Below are 25,092 nucleotides of genomic sequence, written 5' to 3'. Positions count from 1 at the left end.
GCAGTAATCGATTGCATTAAAAAAGATGATGAAAAGAAAGCGTTCACTTTCCAAAGTCGGCTGGAAGACGAAGTACCTTGTTGTGGTCTGTGTGGGGCTGTTATTTATTTTAGATTCTTTTTTACCTCAAAAATGTTTTATCGGAAATGATCCGAACAAACACGAGGTCGTCAGCACGTCACATCTCGGTTGATTGTAACAATCCATGCTCGCCTTCGCCGTTAACTTGTTTTTTTTTTTGCCGTGTGTCCAGAAACACGCTTAGAAATTCTATACAAGCTAGGAATATCTCTCCAACCTTGATTGTGGCAGTTGACAATGGCACACGTCGTCGGCCTTATGAATATGAATATTTTTGGATAAATTATTGGCGACAATTAGCGTTTCACTAACTTCCGCCCTTCAATATGGATATCGGCGATGCATTGTGGGAAATGTATAAAAAAAAAAGAGTCCCTCTATAACTACTTTCCTTATGAGGAGTTGGCAACACTGACTGTGTGTTTGAATGCAAACATGCTGCTATTTCCACTCCCTCAACATTAATTTATCACATTTAATTTATCACAATGTTTCTGATAAAACATGTTGTAATTCCACAAGTGTTCATAATGTTCCCAGGGCTACGTGTAAGTGCAGTAAAGATATATTGTATGTCTGGTACAGTATATCAAAATAAACATAACAGAGGTGTAGTGCCAAGTCAGCTGTGGTTGCTTTTCCAGATTATGATTGGACAAAATGTGCATGACAACAGGTGTGTGCGTTCGTATGTAAACAGAGACAGTTTTGAAAAATACATCTGAGTGGATGGAGATCGTTTTAACACTGGATATGCGTTTTTGAAATGATACATGTTCATGTGGACATGGTCTGAGTTTCAACCTGATCGCTACTTATTCATATCATCATATGTATTTATAACCTAATGACCACTGCTTGCAAAAACATTCGCGACTCTGTTTCACCAATCTAACTTAAGCATCAGTGACCTTCGACTGCTTTCTAACCAACCAAACAGAGCTTAGCAGTCATACGACCACACTTAAACACAGTAATACAAAACCCAAAACCAGTGAAGTTGGCACGTTGTGTAAATGGTATATGAAAACAGAACACAATGATTTGCAAATAATGTTCAACTTATATTCAATTGAATAGACTGCAAAGACAAGATATTTAATGTTCGAACTGAGAAACTTCTTTTTTTTTTTTGCAAATAATCATTAACTTTGAATTTAATGGCAGCAACACATTGCAAAAAAGTTGGCACAGGGGCATTTTTACAACTGTGTTACATGGCCTTTCCTTTTAACAACACTCAGTAAAAATTTTGGGAACTGAGGAGACCAATTTTTGAAGCTTTTCAGGTGGAATTTTTCCCATTCTTGCTTGATTTACAGCTTAAGTTGTTCAACAGTTGTGGTATTTTAGGCTTCATAAAGCGCCACACATTTTCAATGGGAGACAGGTCTGGACTACAGGCAGGCCAGTCTAGTACCCGCACTTTTTTACTATGAAGCCATGCTGTTGTAACACATGGCTTTGCATTGTCTGGCTGAAATAAGCAGGGGCGTCCATGATAACGTTGCTTGGATGGCAACATATGTTGCTCCAAAACCTGTATGTACCTTTCAGCATTAATGGTGCCTTCACAGATGTGTAAGTTACCCATGTCTTGGGCACTAATACACCCCCATACCATCACAGATGCTGGCTTTTGAACCTTGCGCCTATAAGAATCCGGATGGTTCTTTTCCTCTTTGTTCCGGAGGACGCGATGTCCACAGTTTCCAAAAACAATTTGAAATATGGACTCATCAGACCACAAAACATTTTTTACACTTTGCATCAGTCCATCTTAGATGAGCTCGGGCCCAGCGAAGCCGGCGGCGTTTCTGGGTGTTGTTGATAAATGGCTTTTGCTTTGCATAGTAAGAGTTATAACTTGCACTTACAGATCTAGCGACAAACTTTAGTTACTGACAGTGGTTTTCTGAAGTGTTCTTGAGCCCATGTGGTGATATCCTTTACACACTGATGTCACTTTTTAATGCAGTACCGCCCGAGGGATTGAAGGTCCGTAATATCATTGCTTACGTTCAGTGATTTCTCCAGATTCTCTGAACCTTTTGATGATATTAGATGATGAAATCCCTAAATTCCTTGCAATAGCTCGTTGAGAAATTAAACTTTTGGTGGACAAAATGAGATACCTGTATATACTGTATATGTATATACATATATACATATACAGTATATATATATATATATATACATACATACAGTATATGTGTATATACATACATATATATGTAAATATACATATACATACATATGTGTATATACATATATGTATACGTATATATATGTACATATACGTGTATATATGTACATATACTGTATATGTATGTATACACATGTATGTATATATATATATATATAGAAAAAATATATATACACATATATACAGTATATATATAGATGTTTTTGTTCACATGTTAAAGGTGTTTGATAAAAATACAAACATGTTTAACACGTGCATATTCCCTTCTTTCATGAAGACAAGAATATAAATTGGTGTATTACCTTATTCTGATGACTTGCATTGATTGGAATCAGACAGGATTCACAGTAGTTGTTAAGATACACAACTTTGAATTGTGGAGGGGGGAAAAAGTCCTATTTCCAACACCACATGAAAGTGATTGATTTTAGCTTTTTATCTGTCCAACTGCCATACTCGTTTTTATACACTTTACCAGCGGTACATTGGGGTTAACTCCGTAGCTCGCTAGCTTGTATGAGCTAGTTTACTGAGCCTTTTTTTTTTTTAACGCAGGCAGGATGGAGCAGCACTTTTATTGTGAAAACAGGGACTGCGCGGTCAGTACGGAGAGAGTCTGTTGAAATAAAGAGTGCCTCTTTCCTTCCTGACGGTCGTTTTTTTTCTTCTTCATACTAAGCTCACAGCAGCCAGCGTCACCTCATAAGATTCTCTCTTGAATGTCAACCGAGTGACGTCGTGTAGATTAATGATCAGTGATTTTTAAGTCTACTCCTCCCCAATCGCCCGGTAGCTCGCCATCATTCTAACGGACACCCCTGATGTAAACAAACTGCAGCGTCACAGGCCACTCAACTATGGTGCGTTCACAGGCCGCCGAAAATAGGACAAAACGGCCCTCGCCAAATACTCTCATCAGTGAAGCATAAACATTAAAAAGTGGGCTTTCTAGCAATTAGGAAGGTTTGTGTCATGTTTGTTCTACAGAAATCTTTTTTTTATTTTTAAATAGCACACCCCGCAACCCCAAAAGGGACAAGCGGTAGAAAATGGATGGATATATATCCCACCCCATCTTTTTCCTTTTTCATGAATTTTGGAAAAAGCTCCAGGGAGCCACTAGGACGGCGCTAGAACCGCAGGTTGCCGACCCCCGCTCTAAAGTAACAGTCAGTACTGTATTACCTCTGGAATCACTTGAAGCAAATGAGAGGCTGTCGGTAAAACTCCAAGGTTGATGATAAAATCAATTGGAAATCTCATGTAAAAAATATACAACATAAAGTAGCAAGACACACGTCAATAATGAACAAAGCAAAACATGTTCTGGACCAAAAATCCTTTCATATTCTTTAGTGCTCACTAGTGTTACCATATCAGAGTTTTTGTGTAGAAATATGGGGAAATAACTACAAATGTGCGCTTCATTCACTAACGGTGTTGCAAAAAAGATCAATGAGAATAACACATAATGTTGGATATAGAACATACAAACCCTTTATTTATTAAATCACAAATATTGAAACTCAACGATTTGGTGCATTTGCAAACAGCTAAAATGATGTACAAAGCAAACTATAACCTGCTACCCAAGAATGTACAACAATTCTTCTCAACAAAAGAGAAATATAATCTTAGAGGAAAATCTAATTTAAAATATTTGTATGCACGTACAACACTTAAAACCTTTAGCATATCAGTATGTGGAATTATGGAATGGATTAACCAAAGAAATCAAAGCAGCAATATGATTCAGTTTAAGAGACTGTCCAAACTACAAGTGTTCACAAAGTACACAGAACAAGAATTATGAACATCTTGAACCCTTTTTTTAATTATTTGGACTAAGATAATTTATGCATTTAATATTTGTTTACTTACTATGGTATATTATTTATTTGTTCACTCTTATGTTACAGAGAACAAGAAAATAGGATAAAATTGCTATGGTATGTAAAGGAGTAGGATTAAGTAAGCTCAGCTTCTTCCTACTCCTTTTCGGACGTGCTGTAATGAGACAACTGGAAATATGTGATGAATTACATTGTACTGTATGCAAGTTTGAAATAAACTGAAACTGAACTGAAGGTGCCCTTTTAGTTCTCTTGAATGACAGTGTTTGAACTCTTATGGTACAACAAGGCATGTGATTTTGTGTGTTTTTGAATTAGGAACTTTATTGAAACGGCAAAGGCAAACAAACAAACAAATATATTGTACAAACAGAAGACATACAAATAATAAAAAAAGTGGGGCAAGTTCACTTCTGGAAGGTTGAGCGTAAATGAGCTTTGTAGGCTGGAAAATAAATATGAAAAAGATGTTAAGAGGCACAACTCCCATCAGCATCTTCTAACAGATTCTCACCTTCTTGATTTGACCAAAGCTCAGCAGCAGTCGTGTTCAACGGACTTTCTGTGTTGGGTTCTGAAAGGACCAAACAAAACTTGCATCAGGCCGACCAAACAAAGCGTTGGGAACTTGTTCAGCGAGCGGGTACCTCCGAGCAAGCTCTGGATGGACAGCAGGACTGAGCGGACGTCCAGGAGCGCCGACCATTTGTCCTTAAGGATGTCCAGGCAGATGTAGCCCTGCTCGTTTACGTTGGGGTGAAAACACGTAGACAAGAAGCGGACTTGAGGAGCCTGGTAGGGATAGCCGGCTGGGAACTCCAGAGACAACTTGTACCACAGACCCTCGTACACCTGAGACACACGCACACACAAGCGTGAGCGTAGACAGCTTCTCCTGACGGACACAGAGACAATCCAGAAAGAGGTCTCGTACCGTCCCCTCAGCGCCGTTGATAGTTGCGATCCATTTGAAGAGGTTTTCCGATTCGGGAAACGCCGTGATCCCCTTATCACCAGCCATCTGCATTATTAGCACAGGTGACTTCACAATTACAAATAGCGACAGTCATTAAAATGTCTTCTTGCACTATACACTAACAAAAACTAATTGTTTAACTTTACTTGGCAACTGTATTCAGTATTTGGACATGTTACTACCTTTGGTATGAATATTCAAATACTGTAGCTCAGTCCACCCTTAGTAACTACAGTCTGTGTAATAACGCTTGTTACTCGGGATGTAACAATATCAAAATCTCACAGTATGATATTATCACGGTATTAAGGCCACGGGACGATTTTACTGTGGTATTTCAAAATATTCTTAATGCCGTGACGCATCACACCAAAACTTGGTGTGTAGTTTTTTTCTGGCTCTTTTACTTTGACGGTTCTGAAAATAACATACATCTCTCAGAATCCAAGAGATTGTGCACTACAGCGGTCCGCAACGAGGGGGGGGGGGGCCTGAGACGTAGGGCGAAGGAGAAAGTAGGAAGTGAAGTGTGTTCTACTTCATAGTGGATAAGAGGAATTGTTTTTTTCAAAATCCATTCATAACTTTTTAAGTTATGTTGCTGACAAAGAAACAAACCCTGGCGAAAACCTAACCTCTGTGGCGGCGGTAATAAAGCGCGCTGTGTTCGTCAAGTGTTCCAAGTCAAAACAGACTCGTTCACGGCGCGCGGAGAGAAAGCACTTGTTGCGCACCGAAGCTACTTAATAAGCTACCATCACCCAGAAAAGATGAAGCCAGCAAAGTTAGACGACAATTTGTGAGGCATTTACATTATTAAAAGTTCAAATGTGAGTTAACTTTTCAGAGAAACTGTATTTTCCATTATGTATTTTCGGGCCTCCCTATGTCTAGCATTAAAAGATTGCAGTTGGTACAAAATGTGGCTGCTAGACTTTTGACAAGAACAAGAAAGTTTGATCATATTACGCCTATACTGGCTCACCTGCACTGGCCTCCTGTGCACTTAAGATGTGACTTTAAGGTTTTACTACTTATGTATAAAATACTAAACGGTCTAGCTCCATCCTATCTTGCTGATTGTATTGTACCATATGTCCTGGCCAGAAATCTGCATTCTTAGAACTCCGGCTTATTAGTGATTCCCAGAGCCCCCCAAAAAAGTCTGCGGGCTATAAAGCGTTTTCTATTTGGGCTCCAGTACTCTGGAATGCCCTCCCGGTAACAGTTAGAGATGCTACCTCAGTAGAAGCATTTAATTAAGTCCCATCTTAAAACACATTTGTATACTCTAGCCTTTAAATAGACCCCCTTTTAGACCAGTTGATCTGCCGTCTCTTTTCTGAGCTGCCCTCCTCTTCTGCGTGGAGAGGTTATCAGGTGACCACATATGAGGCGCTAGCTCTTCAACGTTGGGACCCGGGATGGACTACTCCTCTGTGCATCAGTTGGGGACGTCTATGCGCTGCTGACTTGTCTCCACTCAAGACGATCCCCTGCTGGCCCCACTATGGACTGGACTCTCACACTTTTAACTAGATCCACTTGACGTCCATTGCACCGGTCGACCAGGGCCGGGGTCCCCACATCTGCGGTACCCTCCAAGGTCTCTCAATGTATCCCACTGGGTTTGAGTTTCTTCTTGACCTGATGTGGGATCTGAGCTGAGGATGTCGTTGTGGCTTGTGCAGCCCTTTGAGACACTTGTGATTAAGGGATATATAAATAAACTTTGATTGATCGATTGCTTGATTTTCAAAACCGTTTAAAAAAAAAAGTCCATTGAGACTAACTTCTCGGAAAGTAAAAATTGAGAGACACAGAGGATGGTACCGCACAATACTGTGCACTAAAAATACTTGTTTGTAGTACTAAATGATTAGAACATTTTAGCATTATGTTTGTGCTCAATTACTCTAAACATTCCTGCCACTTCATTTTACATATTATGGAATGTTTAAGTCATTTATTTGTGAGTGTTTTTTTTTTATTTAAGTGGGGAAGTGGGGGCGTAAACATATGCCACAATAACATCGTACCGTGGCCTTAATACCGTGATAATAATATAATGACATTTTGTTACGTTCCTAGTAGCTTCGGTGTGCAGCAAATACTTTCCCTTGGCACGGTGCACCTTCACCAAGTCAGTTTTGGATTGGAATGCTCGAGACAGAGAGGTTATGTTTTTGCCAGGGTTTGTTTGTTGGCAACAGTTATTATTAGGATTTTGAAAAGAAACAATTCTTTCTTATGTACTGTACTACAAAGTGGTATACAATTCATCCCCTGCTTCCTCTTTCACCCTCCTTTATGGCACTCAACCCCCCCCACATTGCAGTCCCATGCTGTGCAGAGTATTCTGGGCGATGAAATTGATTTTTTCAAACCTGCCAAACCAAAAGTGCCAGGAAACAGACTACTCACCAAGTTTTCGCTTGATATCGTAACGCGTCGCAGCATTATTGAGAAGATTTTGAAACCGCAATATATATTGTTACACGTTCTAAACTTTGGTGTGGATCCTTTCAAGCACAATAAGTAAACACAGAATGGAATGGTTAGCTTAAGAACATTATATCCTTTTGATAAAGATGCAATCAAAATCGCTCACCATCAGAGTCATCAGCTCCTTTTGCAGCCTGCACACAACAAAAACACATTTTAAAATGAAATACACAACAATCAGTCCAGATGTTAAAGAGAGTATTACTATTAACCTCAATATGTTCCTTCCCTAATAAAAACACATAAAATGGGCTCCCCCTCAAACAGGAGAGTGTTAATAATGACACATGACCTACGACCTCTGAACTGGCAGGGACGGACATGAGGGGACTCTTGACATCACAGGGTGCATCTTCGATGACTAAAACAGACTTGGCCACCAACTGTGTCCATGTTTTGCTTCTCACCGTTTTGTCACCGAGCCTTTGGCGAGGGTGATGCCGCCCTCGCTTCCCTTCAGCGCCGCCGCAGATGCTCCAGCTGCCGGGTCCACATTCTGGGATGCCATCACTGTTCCAAGTAGGCCTTTGTAATAAAGAAAACCGGTGTCGTTAGAGACAGTTTCACTACAGTACTTGTACTGTACTAATACTGGCTGGTAGTGATGGGTTGTTATGGTTATTTCTTTGAAGTGAAAGACAGTAGCGCGCTCTTTAAAGTGAATAGGTCATTTTTTTCTTCTTTTCATGTCTGTTTTTTTTGTTAAAGCCGCACATGATCAGGTTGCTACACAAATTTGCAGGAAACAAAATCAGTTTCCCTGTAAATAGAGGGAAATGTACAAGCACACACAATAACATCCTTTTGCATGAGATGGGTCTTTGTTGATGTTTTTTAGTTTTATTTTATATATTTTGTAGCAGTCTGCTCTATGTTGAGCACATTAATACAACAATAAAAAACGTCATATTTGTACTTCATAAAATTACTTTACACGTATTTTGGTAATCAATCAGTTTATGCAACACAAAATCTAAAAGAGCCATTTTAGTAGCGGAAATTCAATCACTACTGACTGTGAATGTTACACTAAACAACTCTACACACATTAATAACTTACAGACCATTACTTCAAAGTTTAATCTGATATTTGTAGGATCAAATCCTCAATAATTTGACATTCCATCGTGTTGTTACTCCTTTAGCTCTGGCGGCTAACAAGTATTAGCGTGTTGGTTCTGGCAAGAATGCCGCAATACATAAAAAACATTAAAAGCTCCTGGTGTCGGGTAAAGTAGACGCAATGTACGTTTAGACCGAATAAAATGTGTTGCTATACTCACCCTCTGACACAAAAGATAAGACAAGAAAAATATGTTATGTCCTTGATTTGAAATCAGCCTACTGCCGCCCCCAGTTTAAACGGACCGATACTCAAAATTTGAGCCAATCAGCGACTGACTTTTAAATACAAACCTTCGCTGATAGCCAATAACAAGCCTCTTTAACGAGGGCCGTGTGTTGTGATTGGACTGGAGCATTATCCCGGAACTAGGGTAACAAAACCCCGAACGCTTCGATGTTATGACGTAATTACTTTTCTGTCCAGGACCAATATATTCGTAATTCTTCAAAATGGACCATTGTTTCGGACTGAAAAAGTGAAACCCGTAGAAAAACGACAAACATGTTTAAATATTTCCATTCTAGCGAAGATCATGTTTGATGCACTACCGCCCCGACCCGCAGCACGGCGCTAATCACGCATGCGATGACGACGAGGACGTGAGGCGGAAATAAAGATGACCGGTAGTAGTCGGCGCGCTTCCTCTTCGGTTTGTTGTGTTCAGCACGCTCCACAAAGATGAATGCTCCTCCAGCTTTTGAGTCATTTCTGTTGTTTGAGGGGGAGAAGAAGATCACAATCACAAAAGACACCAAAGTCCCCAACTCGTGTCTATTCACGCTGAACAAGGAGGACCACACATTGGGCAACATCATCCGCGCGTAAGTAGAGGCTAACCTAACAAGATAACTACCATCTGGTCGTCAGGGTTATGATTAATTTGTTTCAGTTAAATTTAAAGTACCACTGATAGTCACACACACACACTAGGTGTGGTGAAATTACTATCTGCATTTGACCCACCGCCTTGTTCAACCCCCCCGGGAGGTGAGGGAAGCAGTGAGCAGCAGCGGTGGCCGCGCTCTGGAATTATTTTGGTGATTTAAAGTAAAAGTACCACTGATAGTCACACACACACTAGGTGTGGTGAAGTTACCCTCTGCATTTGACCCATCCCCTTGTTCCACCCCCTGGGAGGTGAGGGGAGCAGTGAGCAAAAGCAGTGGTGGCCGCGCTCGGGAATCATTTTGGTGATTTAACCCCCACTTCCAACCCTTGATGCTGAGTGCCAAGCAGGGAAGTAATGGGTCCCATTTTCATAGTCTTTGCTATGACTCGGCCGGGGTTTGAACTCACAACCTACCTACCGACACTGAGGAGGCTTCAGACATCAATCCATCCATTGTCTACCGCTTGTCCCTTTCGGGGTCGCTGGGGGTGCGGTAGCCTATCTCAGCTGTTTAACGATATACATGAAGAAGCATTATCATTATGTGGTTTGATTGCCACATTTCAACATATCTGAAAAGCAGTAGGCAGAAGTAAAGCTTATATTTAACACTACCTCTTATCCATGCCTTTTACTGATAGTTAATTCACACCATAACTTGTACATGTTTACATTAAGTTCACTTGCTGTTTGAAAGAAGGGAATGTGTTGGGAAAAATGAATACGCTATAACTTAATTGCCTGCTCAGTGGCCTTGTGGTTAGAGTGTCCGCCCTGAGATCGGTAGGTCGTGAGTTCAAAACCCGGCCGAGTCATACCAAAGACTTTAAAAATGGGACCCATTACCTCACTGCTTGGCACTCAACCTCAAGGGTTGGAATTGGGGGTTAAATCACCAAAATGATTCTCGAGCACGGCCACCGCTGCTGCTCACTGCTCCCCTCCCCTCCCAGGGGGTGGAACACGGGGATGGGTCAAATGCAGAGGGTAATTCCACCACACCTAGTGTGTGTGTGTGTGACTATCAGTGGTAATTTAACTTGAACTTTTTATTAGTGTGATGGTCAATGAATGTTATACAACAGTGTAACCTCGATTTACGAACTTAATTGGTTCTTCATCATGGTTCGCCAACCCAAGACTTTGTATAGTGAAACAGGGTTTCCCATAAGAATCAATCTAAACATGAATAATTTAGTTCCAGCCTCGACAAAAGTCAAAAATGTATGACATTTATAAACAGCATGATCGTATTGTAAGACGATTTTTCGTTGTTTTGTCGGTTGGACCGGGTGTGAAGCGTAGCACTATTATTGTGAGGCCGCCAACCGGGCGTGTGTGATTGGTATGAGAAAAGACTTGACAAGTTTTGAAGAAAATCTCACATAAGCGACTTTAGATTTCTTCTCTACCGTCTTTGTTTCTGCTCAGCTTGTATTTCATCCTTCTAAAGCAGTTTATCAATATACATTTTTTCATGTTATTAATGCACTTAACTGTAATCTAAACACGGACGTGAAGCTTCTCCTCACTCCAAGCAGCAATGTGCACCAGCAGCGTTCGCTCCAATAATGTTGTCTCACGGCGATTGAGGGTAAAATTGTCTTGTCCAGAGAACGACTTGCCATGGCTTTGGATCTGAGATTTTCATCAGGTCCCCCTTTCTTTGTGCAGTTCTGATAGCATTTTGGAGCCTGTGGCTCAACAGTATCTGTACGCCATTACACATTTCCCCAAACTACGGAACGGACCGAGGGTCAAAAATTTCCCGACCCCTTGTGTTGAAAAATGATAAGTGTCATAACCTCCTTACACATGCTCCCATCTTCCCAAACGTTTTGATGGCGGGTCGGGACGTCGGGTGGGATTAAGACCGCTAACGTCATGCATGCCAGCCAACTTGCATAAACCGCGCGGCGCAAATGTTTCTTTTCCTAAGAAAGTATATTGTTTATTTTAGTATTTAAAAAAAACACTTCGTTAAAATATTTCAGTGTGTGTGTAAGTATTTTCTGAGCACATTCCACATTATCACGTTAATAACTGATATGAACTGTTCCTATTGTTTACATCCCTAATTGTATACTTTTCTGTGTGATTTGAACAGACAGCTGCTGAAAGATCCTCAGGTTCTCTTTGCTGGTTATAAAGTTCCTCATCCTCTGGAACACAAGATTGTCATCCGAGTGCAGACAACACCGGACTACAGTCCACAGGTAACAGTGGAACACACACACCCGCACAAACATGCTGCAATCAGACTTTTTATTTTGACAGGAAGCCTTCACAAATGCCATCACTGACCTCATCAGTGAGTTGTCCCTGCTGGAGGAGCGCTTCAGAGTGGCCATCAAGGACAAACAAGAAGGCATTGAGTGACGTCACTCCTTCACCTACAATGTTTTCTTATTGTAAATAAAGACTTTCACATTGTCTTTAATGTCCTTCAAAATGTGTATGACGCCAACTTTGTTTAGCATTGAGCATTGTCACTACCCGATCAGCACCGGAAGACCACGCCACTTCCGGTCTACTTGTTTTACGGCAGTTATGGTCGTACCATGGTTTTCTTTTTTGTCATCTTTATTTCAGTAACAATGTTATGTAAAAGATAACGTGCAAAACAAACGTTCTTTAAGAATACAGTATTTTGAAACCATACAGATCTGTACAGAAACCCGAACGATGTGCTTAGCAGCGTTAAACTACAAAGAAATTGGTCTTTTTCATTACTTTACCTACATAATTTCTAAAACTGATAATAAGTGTACATTTTGGTAGGTCTGCAGGTGTAGATTTAAGTCCATCATTTGAAAAAGAAATTACTCGATGGGAGTCCGTACCCATTCATTGTAACGATAGAAGAGTGAAAGAGCAGCGATTTTTGTTAAATCTTCCCCTTGTTCGTTTTTTTATTCTTGTTCTTTGTTACAAGATAAGTTATTTTTATTCAAATCAAAACATTCAACTATCACATGTGACGTCGCAAAAGATTGCTAGAAAGGCAGTGATGTAAGTCTCCGGGGTAGTGACAAGCATCGCTGTGTCATAATCCAGTGATTCTCAAACTGAGGTACCCATCTAGTGGTATGCCAAAGAATCACTTGATTGAAGTACAATGTTTTATTTTTCTATTTTCCAACATTGTTACTGTTCAAACTGTGTGTAATGCGGCCTAAAATATTAAATGTACTTGTTAAATAAAACCTCTGCCTTGTTTTTAATGAATACTAAGGTCTACTATGCTACTAGGTTTTAATGTTGGTCGTTATTGTGGTACTTGGAGAGCCAAGTATTTTCTGAGGTGGTAAGTTTGACAACCACTGATGTACACAAATGGTTTCTACCATCATGTTACACAGGTTTTTTTTTTATTTTTTAAATGGCTGTTCAAACGCTACTGGGTAGAAGAAAAATGTCTGAATGCGCCACATGTTGCTTGAGGGATAGAAGGGAAAACATTTCAGGCCTTGCTGGAAGTCTGCTGAGAGTCAATGTAGCTTTTTATCAATGGAACCCTCTTAAAATAGTTCTTCACTACTAGCACTAAACAATCATTTCAGTTTGCCGCACTTCAGATCCCCCTGATGTAGTTGAATAAATCTTCACATGACACGTACCATTTACCACTTACCATGAATTGATTTAAGTGGACCTTGACTTAAACAAGTTGAAAAACTTGTTCAGGTGTTACCATTTAGTGGTCAATTGTACGGAATATGTACTGTGCTGTGCAATCTACTAATAAAAGTGTCAATCGATCAAACGTTTTGTTTCTTTTAAAACCGACATTAAAATTACAATCACAGCCTGCTGCTGGTCACATGATCAGTTATGGAGGGGGGGTGGGGGGGGGGGGGTTGCAGAGGTCAGTCTCTGTCAGCTTCCATAGCTCTCTGCATCTTCTCCACCATCCACGGAGGCACGGTGAAGGGCTTCATCTCGTCCATCTTGACGTCTGGACAGTCCCTGCAAACACACGCACACACTCAGCGCATGCAGGTTACCATAGCGACGTCAAGACTCACTTGTACTCGTCACTGCGAGACAGATCCTGGATGTCCTCCTCAATCAGCAGGTAGGCCTGACCAATCAATCACATATTGTATGATCTTCAACCATTCTGTCGTCATGGTAACAAGAGCTTAATCTCACCATCTTCCCTCCTGTCGCCCTCATATGGTGACGCTCGGCCAGCCACTGCTTGTCCTTTGTGTCCGCTGCATACTGGCACACACACACACTATGGTCATGCGTAAGAACTACTCATTCTCAACACGTGTTACCATGAAAACAACTATGTAGCCATTGTGGCAGCTGAGGTCACGGTGTGTGTTTACCTTAAACAGGTCAGCGTGTTTGATATAAATCCGTCCTCTGGTCCCGCCCATCCCGAGTGCCCTGCACAGTAACACCACTACACGTAAAGTTACACACTTGATAACGCTTTAATGATGGCCACAACTTGACCCTGGAACAGACTATTTCTATTCATATGGTTAGTTGTCATGCTTTACTATTGAGACTACACTTCTTTTTACACTTGTACGACACTTAAGAATGTTAAAATAAGACTTGAAAAAATGACATGTACACTTGATAAAACTTTTACAATAGCCACAGTAGACCATGGAACTGATTATTTCTATTCACATGTTTTGTTATGTTTAACGATTATACTTCGGTTCATTTCTTTTTACTTTTGTATGACACTTAATATTAAAATGTGACTTAAAAATGACATGTACACTTAAGGATTTCTATTAACATGTTTTATTCTTATGTTTAACTATTATACACTGCTTAACTTCTTTTTACACTTGTGTGACACTTAAATGTTAAAATGTGACAACCTGTACACTTAAAGCTTTTATGATTTTGTATTTACAAAAATTTAGTTTATTATGTTTACATTTTATACACTGCTTCACTTCTTTTTACATTTGTGTGACACCTTAAAAATCACATGTATGCTTAAAGCTTTTGTGATGGGCAAAGTTTGACCCTGGAACGGACTATTTCTATTCAAACCATGTTTAGTTATGTTTAACTACTGTAGACAGCTTCACTTCTTTTTACACTTGTGTGACACTTGAAAATGTTCAAATGTGACAACCTGTACACTTAGCTTTTATGATGGTCACAGTTTGACCATGGAACAGACTATTTTATTTACACTATGTTTGGTTGTTATGTTTAACTATTATACACTGCTTCACTTCTCTTCACACTTGTGTGACACATTAAGAATCATAGAATGTGACTCAAAAAGTACATGTACACTTAAGGGAAAACTGCACTTTTTGGGGGAATTTTGCCTATTCACAATCATGAGAGACAATAAGACAAAAGATTTTTGTTTTTGCAGTCTAACATGTAAAAATTGGCTTGTTCTTGGTGGCTAGTAATGCAGCCAATGGCAGCAATCCATTCTGCCTTTAAATCACTTTCAAAAATGCATCCAAAAAACGCCAACAATACTTCATATACATTCCGTAACCCATATAAACCAAGCTGTAGCTACATTGTTATTGTAAGAGCAAACACTGAGGAACTGTTTTTCTAGCATATTAACATATCGCCATGCTATATGAATTGATTAACGTGGACCCCGACTTAAACAAGTTGAAAAACTTATTCAGGTGTTACCATTTAGTGGTCAATTGTACGGAATATGTACTGTACTGTGTAATCTACTATTAAAAGTTTCAATCAATCAATCATGGTATTAGCCGTAAACTAGCCTCTGCGTCAGCAGCTGAATCGCTTTTGAGGTTGTATGCCCAACACAATGCGATAGGACCCCATATCTGTACTAACTGAAAAACATGAACAATCATATTACAGAATCTGTAAAGTATTAGCTCACATTTCATGTTTTGTTTGTACACAGTTAGGTCGACAAGGTATGTACTGCAGTTGTAATAATAGACACGATGTGCTGCATGTGTCATGATTAATATCATAGTGACTCACTTAATGGACAGTTTGGTCCAGCTGGCCAGGGAAGTTTTTTTCAAGTTGACTTTGGGTAAGCACACCCTTTATGTCAGCATAGCTGAGCTCCAAGTTCCACAATTATAGCCGCAAGTCAGGCCGATCTCACTCTCTCAGCTTCCGTCTGCTCCAACGTTTCACCCTGTTTGTGCTCGCTTCTATAAGCAGCAGTTCATCCTCCATATACAGGTATTCAGCTTCAAAAAGATAAGGTTGTGGATCCTCATTTGTCCAAAATAGTCGTCTTTGTTGTCTGTTACCAAGTCTGCCATGATTAGAACACACTTGCGTTGGTTTCCAGAAGTAGGGACACACATTTGTTGCCGGAAGTTGGAAGTGCGCTGCTATTGAAACGGAAATAAATGCGCAGAGGAAAGAAGTTCCAGTAATGCATAAAAGGATGAAAACACGGTAAATATTGAACACATTACATATTGTTATGAACGTGTCTGTTACATTATATAAATACTTACAGTGTGTATAAAATGTTGATGGAGGGTTTTGAAGTTGTTTTAGAGGGCTTTAAAGGCTACAAGGTGACTCCCATTAGCCGCATTTTGCAAGCATTTTTTAATCATCTTTAGGATCCTAAAAAACAAAAAGATATTTGTGTTGTTGTCTTTTATAATTATGAACAATAAATAAAATTACCCATTAGTGCAGTTCCCATTTTAAAGCTTTACATGACCATAGTTTGACACTGAAACAGATTATTTGTATTCATCAGTTTTGTTATGTTTTACTATTATACACGGCTCCACTTCTTTTTACATTTGTATGACACCTTAAGACTCATAAAACGTGACTCAGAAATGAGATGTCGACTTAAAGTTTTAAATGACCACAGCTTGACCCTGGAACACATTGTTTCCGTTCATTTATGTTATGTTTAACGATTATACATTGGTTCATTTCTTTTTACTCTTGTATGACACCTAAGAATGTTAAAATCCATCCATCCATCCATTTTCTACCGTTTGTCCCTTTTCGGGGTCGCGGGGGTTGCTGGAGCCTATCTCAGCTGCATTCGGGCGGAAGGCGGGGTACACCCAGGACAAGTCACCACCTTATCGCAGGGCCAACACAGATAGACAGACAACATTCACACTCACATCCACACACTAGGGCCAATTTAGTGTTGTCAATCAACCTATCCCCAGGTGCATGTCTTTGGAGGTGGGAGGAAGCCGGAGTACCCGGAGGGAACCCACGCAGTCATGGGGAGAACATGCAAACTCCACACAGAAAGATCCCGAGCCCGGGATTGAACTCAGGACTACTCAGGAGGCACATGCACTAACCCCTGTGCCACCCGAATGTTATAATGTGACTTTAAAATGACATGTACACTTAATAAACCATTTATGACGACCGCAACTTGTCCCTCGAACATTTCTATTTCCTTGATTTGCTACGGGTATACATTTTTTGCCTGGGCAAACAAACGTGAGATTTTGATAGCGTTCCCTACCTTCCGTCAATCATGTCATGTGACACCATGTGATGTTGATGTGACTCACTTGTTGGCTCTGGAGCCCAGAACGAACGTGCTGCCTTCAATCAGCCTGGACGGGTCCCACTGAGTGAAACAATCAATAAGCCGAGGTGCGCTAGCATATTAGCTCCTCCTCCTTGTCAAAGACTCACCTTAGGTCCTTCTTTCTTGATGGCTTCAGACTTGACCTTGTTGCTGAGGACATAAAAGAGTGTCAGGTCCTTCCTAGCACCACGGGACAAAAGCTCTTCAGCAGCGATACTCACTGACTCGAAACGGTCAAAGAACGATCTGACGCGGCTGCACCACCGATTCGGTTTTTCCTCTGAGGAGACAACAAGCTGAGCCGAGTGGTCCACGGACTACATGAAGGGCCGCTTACCTTTTTGGGTACGGGGCTTCCTCTCTGGCTGAAGGCGTCTTCTCTGGACCTCTGGCAGAGCGGGAACACCAATCGCACGTCAGACGCGTCCAGAAGAGCTACGAGCGCGCACGCGATGTCCTACCTTGATGCCCACCTCTGAGCCGGACTTCTTCACGTCACTTTCCGGAAACAACAGTTTGGCCTGCGACGGCATTGCGGATCACCATGGCAACCCCAGAGAGAACAACACAATGACAAGAACAGGTTCAAAAGCGTTCTGGGATATTTGGCGGTGTCGCGGCATTGCTCCTACGTGTTCCAGAACGTTCCTACAGGCCTCCTTTATCAGCTGATCAGTCTGGACCTCCTCTCCAACATTCTCCTTGACGTTTTCCGCAGCCTTCTCAAAGAACTAGAAGCAGTAGAACCCTAGTAAAAACCACGCACACGCGCACACATGCAAAAACCGCTGACCTTTTGGTATTTCCTGAACACAGCCATGATGTCATCATTGAAGCTGGGCTGTAGGACCGCCCTCAGAAGGTCCATGGACACCTGAGGGTCTGTGTAACTACACACACACACACACACACACACACACACACACACACACACACACACACACACACACACACACACACACACACACACACACACACACACACACACACACACACACACACACACATTCTTGTATTTGTTACCTTCTTGAGACCTCCGAAAAATGCCTCCCTCTTTAGGACCACCCTTTCTAGATATATAAATATTTATTTTACAACATTAATAATATATACATACTACGCAAATATAAAAAAAGGAAGCTTTTAGTAAATTTTTTGTTTGTAATTGGTTTTTAATCATTATTTACCTCAAGTTATTACAGTATGTCTCTATAAACATGTTTATTTTTTTATTTTTTCATAATTTTTTGCCAAAGGGGGCGCATTTCAATTTCTTACACACACTTGTTATTACATATATTGGCCTGAGGGGGAGCACTTCAAATTTTTACACACACTTGTTATTTCATATGTTGACCAGAGGGGGAGCACTTTCAAAACCGACCCACGGTCAATTTGAAAAATCCTTCCTTTTTGGGACCACCCTAATTTTGATAGATTTCACCACTAGGGGTGCAAATGAGATCTGTATTTTTTGTTTTTGTAATGTGCTTAAGGCCGATGACAAACGCGTCACGGACCACAGATGCCCCCTGTTCTTCACTTTAGGCAACCCAGCTGTAGAAGCTAACTGTTATAGTCTTAGTGCCGTAGTGTATTTGTCCATCCTACGGTCACATATGGGATGCGGGTTGTCTTACGTCAGCACCGGAAGTCGTAAACTCAGCTGTTCACCTGGCGGGTTTTTCCAGGGATGAATAGGGAAGTCCTTCTTTAGCTGCCGTCTTGTTTAATCATATATTGCTACCTTTGCACCTGTCAATGTTTACTTTTGTATGCACATTAAATCAACAAAAAAAATCCTGACTTTGGAGCAATGTTCACGGACTCTAGTATTTGGCTCTCTATTAGATGCAATGGTTTTCCGTATTGGGACCATGATTCCGGTCCTAACTTGTTCACCGGTCCTCATATGGAAGGTACTTTTCCTTGTTGATGTCTCAAGAAGGGTAGGAATACAAGAGAACACACAAAGTGTAGGAGAAGCTAGGAGTGCAAATGAGATCTCTATTTTTTGTAATGTACTTAAGGCCAATGAGAAACGAGTCATGGACCACAGATGGCCCCTGTGCCGCACTTTGGGCAACTCAGCTGTAGAAGCTAACTGTTAATGGCCTATAGTCTTAGTACCGTAGTGTATTTGTCCATCCTATGGTCACATATGGGACACGGGTTGTCTTACGTCAGCACCAGAAGTCGTAAACTCAACTGTTCACCTGGCGGGTTTTTTCGGGGATGAATAGGGTAGTCCTTCTTTAGCTGCCACCTGGTTTTATCATATATTGCTGCCTTTGCACCTGTCAATGTTTACTTTTGTATGCGCCGAGTCATACCAAAGACTATAAAAATGGGACCCATAACCTCCCTGCTTGGCACTCAGTAACAAAGGGTTGGAGTTGGGGGTTAAATCACCAAAATGATTCCCGGGCGCGGCGCCGCTGCTGCCCACGTGCTCCCCAAGGGGATGGGACAAATGCAGAGGACAAATTTCACCACATCTAGTGTGTGTGTGACAATCATTGGTACTTTAATCTTCAAACATTAAATCAACAACAAATCCTTCCTTTGGAGCAATGTTCACGGACTCTAGTATTTGGCTCTGTATTAGATGCAATGGTTTTCCGTATAGGGACCATGATTCCGGTCCTAACTTGTTCACCGGTCCTCATATAGAAGGTACTTTTCCTTGTTGATGTGTCAAGAAGGGTAGGAATACAAGAGAACACACTAAGTGTAGGAGAAGCCAATGGAGGCAGTAGAATGTCAACTCAAATCAGTTCTCACCTGACTGTCATTTGTGATCGTCTTCCCCTCCTGTGAATGTGTCTGTGTTTGATCATCAGGTTCCATGGGTTCTAGGAAAACACACAGACAGCTAGAAACCAGCTAACACGATTTAAAAAAACTACGTCTCCATTCGTTACCGGGTTGTGTTCCCGGCCGTCCTGCTGCATCCAGTCCCGGTCTCCCTCTCCACGGTGGGCTCCCATCGAACCAACTAGCGCAGCTAAGCTAACAACAGCTCAACAAGCTAAAGTAGTCTCAAATGTCACCATATAACGTGTCCAACGAACCCGAAACGCGGTATTAATTGTGTAAATAAGGGCGGTCAGGATGAAGCTAAAGCTAAACAAAACATTTAATGACTCACTTTTTTACGTGAGACAGGTTCAGATTTTGTCGAATTATTCCGGTTTCCGGTCACTTCAGATTAAAAGCCTATTGTTTTGAAACTAGTGACTTCCGGACGATCCACATTTACAAAGATTTTGGTATAACATAGAATTGTGCCATTTAAGTCAGTGTATGCGTTGGTTATTGAATTTTAATTTTAAGGATGGGAATTGACTAACAAAAACCATTGGTTTATTTGAATTTTATTTTGAAACACAAAAATAAAATTGAAAGACAAAAAATGTCTTCATTTTCAGTGTTAAAGAGCAAATACTGGAGTTACATTTTTATTTCATATTTCATATAACAAACATTAAAATTAGCAGTCAGCAGAAACAAAAAAACCTGACATAAAACGATGTTTTTCCATATATTGACACCGGAAACGGAAGTTGGTATTTATAGACAAAACCGCGAAACGACCTATTGTTATATCCTGCGTTTATATGTAAAACCTTTTACAAAAAAAAAACAGGATACAGTTGTATTATTATTATTTTGTACAATTGTTTTGTTTCTACTGAATGGTGATTAAAATGTTTGTTATATGAAATAAAATACAAATAAATTAATCAATGTATGTTTTTGTTTTTCAATGTCTAATTGAACTAAACCACTGTTTTGTTTTTTTTCAAATACCGTTGATGAAAAGAAAATTCAATGACCAAAACATACACTGACCCATTTGCAGCCCGTGGCTCGCTTTTTTTTATTGAGCCATGGCCAATTGTAGAATCAAAAGTAAAAAAAAAGAAAAAGAAAATGTAAGAAAAAAGGCACAATGTAAATGAATAGCTTAAAAATATTCAACAATTATTCAAAGTGCCGCAACCTTTAATTTTTCAATACGCAGTGTAAAAAAGTTTGGACACCCATGAATTAGTACAGTGAATTGAAAAAAATATGTATTGGAGTCTATACAGACCACTTACATTGGAGACAACACAAGTCAACAACTCTGATGTTTCTTCTTTTAATCAATATTTAGTCCATTTCTCATGAGTTTGGAGTACCTTGCAAGCACTCTTGTGTTGATACTGCATGTGGTGCAAGTTCTTCCAAAACAACTTTCAAAATTCAGCCAAAAGATAACAGGCATGAATGTTGAATATATCTTTACTGGGCGTGAAACTGCATTTTGTCTGTCGGCAAGACGTAAAACAGAGCATATGTACATTCTCCAGCCTGCGTTCGCTCATATTTACAAAAGTTCTGCTTGCTAGAATTCACAATTGCAAGGATAATTTGAACAAAGAAAGAAAAAAAAGCTGCTGATTGCAGCTGCAATTTTTGTGTTGGTATTAAAAATCACAATAAACAGACTCTTACAGAACTATAATTTAAAACAATCATCTGTATTCCATAACATTTAAATAGCTGATATCTCCTCAAAACGATAAGCATTTTAAATGTTTTATGAGTCATGTTTCCCTTTACACAGCCTGCAAATCCAAACTTCATTTACACGTTAAGGTAATAGTCTCATGTTTTCATTCATCAAAAAGACACTTTTACAAATGTGGTTGGAAACCGTCAGTTGATTTGTTTTGTTTTAGCAAAACTTAAACTTAACACAAACATTGAAAGCCAGCAAAGCTCCAAAGAAAGAAAACAACCCAACTAATCACAGAAGCAGGAGTCAACCTAAAATAAAACAGACACTCAATCAACCATCTGTTCAAATAATGGCAATATAGTGTTTTGCATATTGTTCAGCTCTACTCATCGGAAATGAAAACATGGAGTTTTCTGCTCAAGATTCAAGCAGGAAAATATTTAAGAAAAACATTTCATGCACTAAGAAGCAAACATGACACACGTAGTATGAAATAAACAAAAAAAAAAGGTGCTGGATTGACTTCAGCATTAGTGTAAAGGCAGACACACTTCTACTTGCACATACATATATATACTTTTTTTTAATAACACTTTGGTTTAGTTTAGAAGAAACTATTGTAAACAGTACAATGCAGAAAACATGTCTCTTTAAAAATGTTAAATTTAAATCAAACAAAAAGCGTGGATGGGAAGTTGAAAGGACATCAACAGACTTGAGATCAGTTTCACTGTACATTATCTACACAGCGGCCAGCAGGCGCCTGATTGGACCAATCACAGCAAAGAACACCAGAGGCGTAGATTGGGAGGAGCCTGTCCCACTAATTGAAAACAGGTCACAAGATCTTTCTGGGGTAAAGACATTATCGATCTTGTTGTGTGACATCACATATGAATATAAAACACCAACTGTTCTGTATTCAGCTAAATTCATGTCAAACAATTTGATGAAGTCTACACAGAGAAGCAGCTCCTGCTGCTCCAACAGTTGTCTGTGATGTCAAAGCGTGTTTCTGACTCCTCCTCATGCGGATTTCTAACGCTTAATTGAACAGGAGGCGGGAACTGAAGCCACCGTTTCTGCGAGTCCAAAAGGGTGACAAACAAAGAAGATAGCTGCCTTGTCGACCAATCCCCAAGCGGCGTCTGTGAGGGGACCAATGAGAGGTCCTCCTGTGACGTCACAAGTGGGATGTTTATTATTGCTGCAACAGAACGGTCCAAACGTGCTGATGTCAGAGCTTCGACCAATCACAACACAAGGGTATGATATGGGTAAGTGACAAAGGCGGAGGGTGCTACAGATGCTGGTGAGGGAAAAAGTGAAAGGATGGAGTCACAAAGAAAGTCACACCTCCTTTATACAGTGGCTATCTTGTCTTGCGGACTGCTGCTGCTGCTGCTGCTGCTGTTGTTGTTGTTGTTGTTGTCATGGCTACCTGGTGAGATCACCGTGCTCTGCATCCTGTCAGCAGGTTTGGGGGCAGAGTCTCTATCGCCTGCAGCTGTGTGGGCGGGGCCAGGAGAGGACAAAGAGGAGGACGTACGTAAGGAAGAGGGGCGGTATGCGGCCAGCAGCTCGGCTAGACGCTCTGGCGTCGGACCCCACTTAGTGAAGCCGGCATCGTTCTGCAGGAAGAGAACTGCAGTACCATGGACCGCCCTGTAGTACATCTCCTCCCTGCAAGAACACAGATGAACATTACTGTCAAAAAATAGTAGCATACAATAGTACAGTAGTGGCACAACAGTCGCTAGAACCTCTTGCAGATGTGTTGACTCCCAGAGCGATACTCGTGCTCATAGGCCGGGACGTTCATCTGATGACGAAGGAATCGACTTCCCTCCATGCGGCTCAGGGCCGGGGTGACAGGGTCGCGCCATTCAGGAACAAAGACTATGAAGGACAGAGGCTCAGTGGACTTGTCCAAAAGCTCCTGAGTATGACAAGATTTATATGACGTTCACAGAGCAGCAAAAAAAACATAGATGAGCATGTCATTACACATGCAAACCAAAAGTTTGAATAGCCTTTCTGACATGTGGGTATACTATTTAAAGAATGCCCTTTTTTTTCAATCCAATTCCCATAACTTCCTCCGTCTCAAAACTGATGCCAATAATAACTTATTCATATGCATAATTTTTCTAAATGCAGATTGAAGTGTTTTATGCACACTGGGAGGTAAGAAAGAGTCAAACTAAGGTGAATGTAAGAAAGTGTATGTAGATTTGTCCTGACACATAAGACAGTATCTTCAACGACGATAAATCGCTCGTAGTCCAACGTCAACATTTCCATAATGAAATCAGTTATCACTTAAGTACTTTTAAAAATTTATATAATTATATTTACAAAAAAAACCCAATGTTAATCAATCTGATAAAAGAAAATAGAGCAACTCCAACTCTTACCCAATCACAGCTTTACAATACTAAACATAGAAATGTACAAAGCAATTAAGAAAACATACAAATACAGTACTTATTAATTTAGGGCTGTCAATTCAAATGTTTAATCGTGATGAATCGCAGTTTGTCCATAATTAATCGCAGATAAATATAATTTTTCAGCATTAATAAGTGTACCCTAGACAGATCACTTTCAAGTTTTAATACCATGAATGGACAATTAATTTGCTTTAATTATAATTTTAAACATTATGCTTTTTTACACAGCTCAGCACAAAAAGGACAAACACCCTTTCAAAGAGAACTAAAAAAATATACCTGCAGTGCGTTGGTGTCTTGCCAGATTTTGTATTTTGTAGAAACACATAATTTGTATTCCTCCTTAGAAACACTGCATTAAGAGGAGCAACACTCTAATTAGATAGAAGTTTTACACATTGGTAAGACAAAATGTGGATTGTTACGCTCATGCTTTGATAGTCAAAGATGTTTGGTAATGTAAAATGTGATATTTCTAATGGAATAAATACTTTTGATATTCTGTATGTTACATGTACAAGATAATCATATTTGTTTTGCTGCATGACAATTTAACCTTCTGTATTTATTAATAGAATTTAATATTCAGCCTGTTAAACATTCTGTAATTGCAGACTATCAATAGAATTTAATATTCAGCCTGTTAAACTTTCTGTAATTGCAGACTATCAATTAGAACAGGTTATAAAAGAATATAACATAGCTTTGGTTATACTGTGTAGTGAACTGTAATTACCCGATGTAGGCTGCAGAGGGCAGTAGCAGGTATGTCTGCAGTATTAGACATTGTCATAGTGGGAGCGAAAAAGAAGACAACGTTTTCCAGGAGCGTGTGCGTGTGCGTGTGTCACGCTTCTGCTTATTGAGTTTGACAGTGCTATTTGAGAACATAAATAAAAGGCTGACTTGATCAAAGACAATCTACCGTCATCATATCGCCGCCGCTATTACAATAT

The 25,092-nt window shown here is 40.1% G+C and overlaps 4 protein-coding genes across 8 annotated transcripts in view; 1 reads left to right on the top strand and 3 right to left on the bottom strand.

Moving 5' to 3' along the window:
• Positions 1-4,437: 4,437 nt before the first annotated feature.
• LOC133647255 (ubiquitin-conjugating enzyme E2 C-like) lies at positions 4,438-9,043 on the bottom strand. Its single transcript, XM_062043323.1, has 7 exons — positions 8,905-9,043; positions 8,029-8,146; positions 7,728-7,755; positions 5,075-5,161; positions 4,788-4,992; positions 4,655-4,714; positions 4,438-4,585 (listed from the first exon to the last, which is right to left on the bottom strand). The coding sequence occupies exons 2-7, from the start codon at positions 8,127-8,129 to the stop codon at positions 4,548-4,550; spliced, it is 519 nt and encodes a 172-aa protein (XP_061899307.1). The 5' UTR covers positions 8,130-8,146; positions 8,905-9,043; the 3' UTR covers positions 4,438-4,547.
• Positions 9,044-9,350: 307 nt separating this feature from the next.
• LOC133647271 (DNA-directed RNA polymerase II subunit RPB11-a) lies at positions 9,351-12,069 on the top strand. Its single transcript, XM_062043324.1, has 3 exons — positions 9,351-9,568; positions 11,744-11,852; positions 11,914-12,069. Exons 1-3 carry the CDS (start codon positions 9,426-9,428, stop codon positions 12,013-12,015), a joined length of 354 nt encoding a protein of 117 aa, XP_061899308.1. The 5' UTR covers positions 9,351-9,425; the 3' UTR covers positions 12,016-12,069.
• LOC133647229 (deoxynucleotidyltransferase terminal-interacting protein 1-like) lies at positions 11,910-20,384 on the bottom strand. Of its 2 annotated transcripts, none has more exons than XM_062043322.1 (13): positions 20,098-20,384; positions 19,958-20,028; positions 17,967-18,063; positions 17,806-17,904; positions 17,647-17,694; positions 17,511-17,561; positions 17,395-17,453; positions 17,281-17,323; positions 17,154-17,212; positions 13,977-14,037; positions 13,792-13,863; positions 13,665-13,720; positions 11,910-13,605 (listed from the first exon to the last, which is right to left on the bottom strand). In XM_062043322.1, exons 1-13 carry the CDS (start codon positions 20,161-20,163, stop codon positions 13,506-13,508), a joined length of 882 nt encoding a protein of 293 aa, XP_061899306.1. In that variant the 5' UTR covers positions 20,164-20,384; the 3' UTR covers positions 11,910-13,505. The 2 variants fall into 2 exon arrangements, with proteins under 2 accessions (XP_061899306.1, XP_061899305.1); XM_062043321.1 differs by having other exon boundaries at positions 11,914-13,605; positions 17,635-17,694.
• A 768-nt stretch (positions 20,385-21,152) lies between these two features.
• LOC133647170 (mRNA (2'-O-methyladenosine-N(6)-)-methyltransferase-like) overlaps positions 21,153-25,092 on the bottom strand; it is a 33,907-nt gene continuing 29,967 nt past the window's right edge. Inside the window, exons 14-16 of one of the 4 annotated variants that reach the window (XM_062043318.1) lie at positions 23,447-23,622; positions 23,040-23,366; positions 21,153-22,858 (exon numbers count right to left, since the gene is read on the bottom strand). In XM_062043318.1, coding sequence (XP_061899302.1) covers positions 23,045-23,366; positions 23,447-23,622 — 498 coding nt within the window. In that variant the 3' untranslated portion in view covers positions 21,153-22,858; positions 23,040-23,044. Of the gene's footprint in view, positions 23,367-23,446; positions 23,623-25,092 lie in introns of all 4 variants that reach the window. The other 3 variants (XM_062043317.1, XM_062043315.1, XM_062043319.1) reach the window with 3 other exon arrangements.

The sequence above is a fragment of the Entelurus aequoreus genome, linkage group LG01 (genome assembly GCF_033978785.1).
Source record: "Entelurus aequoreus isolate RoL-2023_Sb linkage group LG01, RoL_Eaeq_v1.1, whole genome shotgun sequence".
Lineage (NCBI taxonomy): Eukaryota > Metazoa > Chordata > Actinopteri > Syngnathiformes > Syngnathidae > Entelurus > Entelurus aequoreus.
This window is presented reverse-complemented; position numbering and strand designations above follow the sequence as displayed.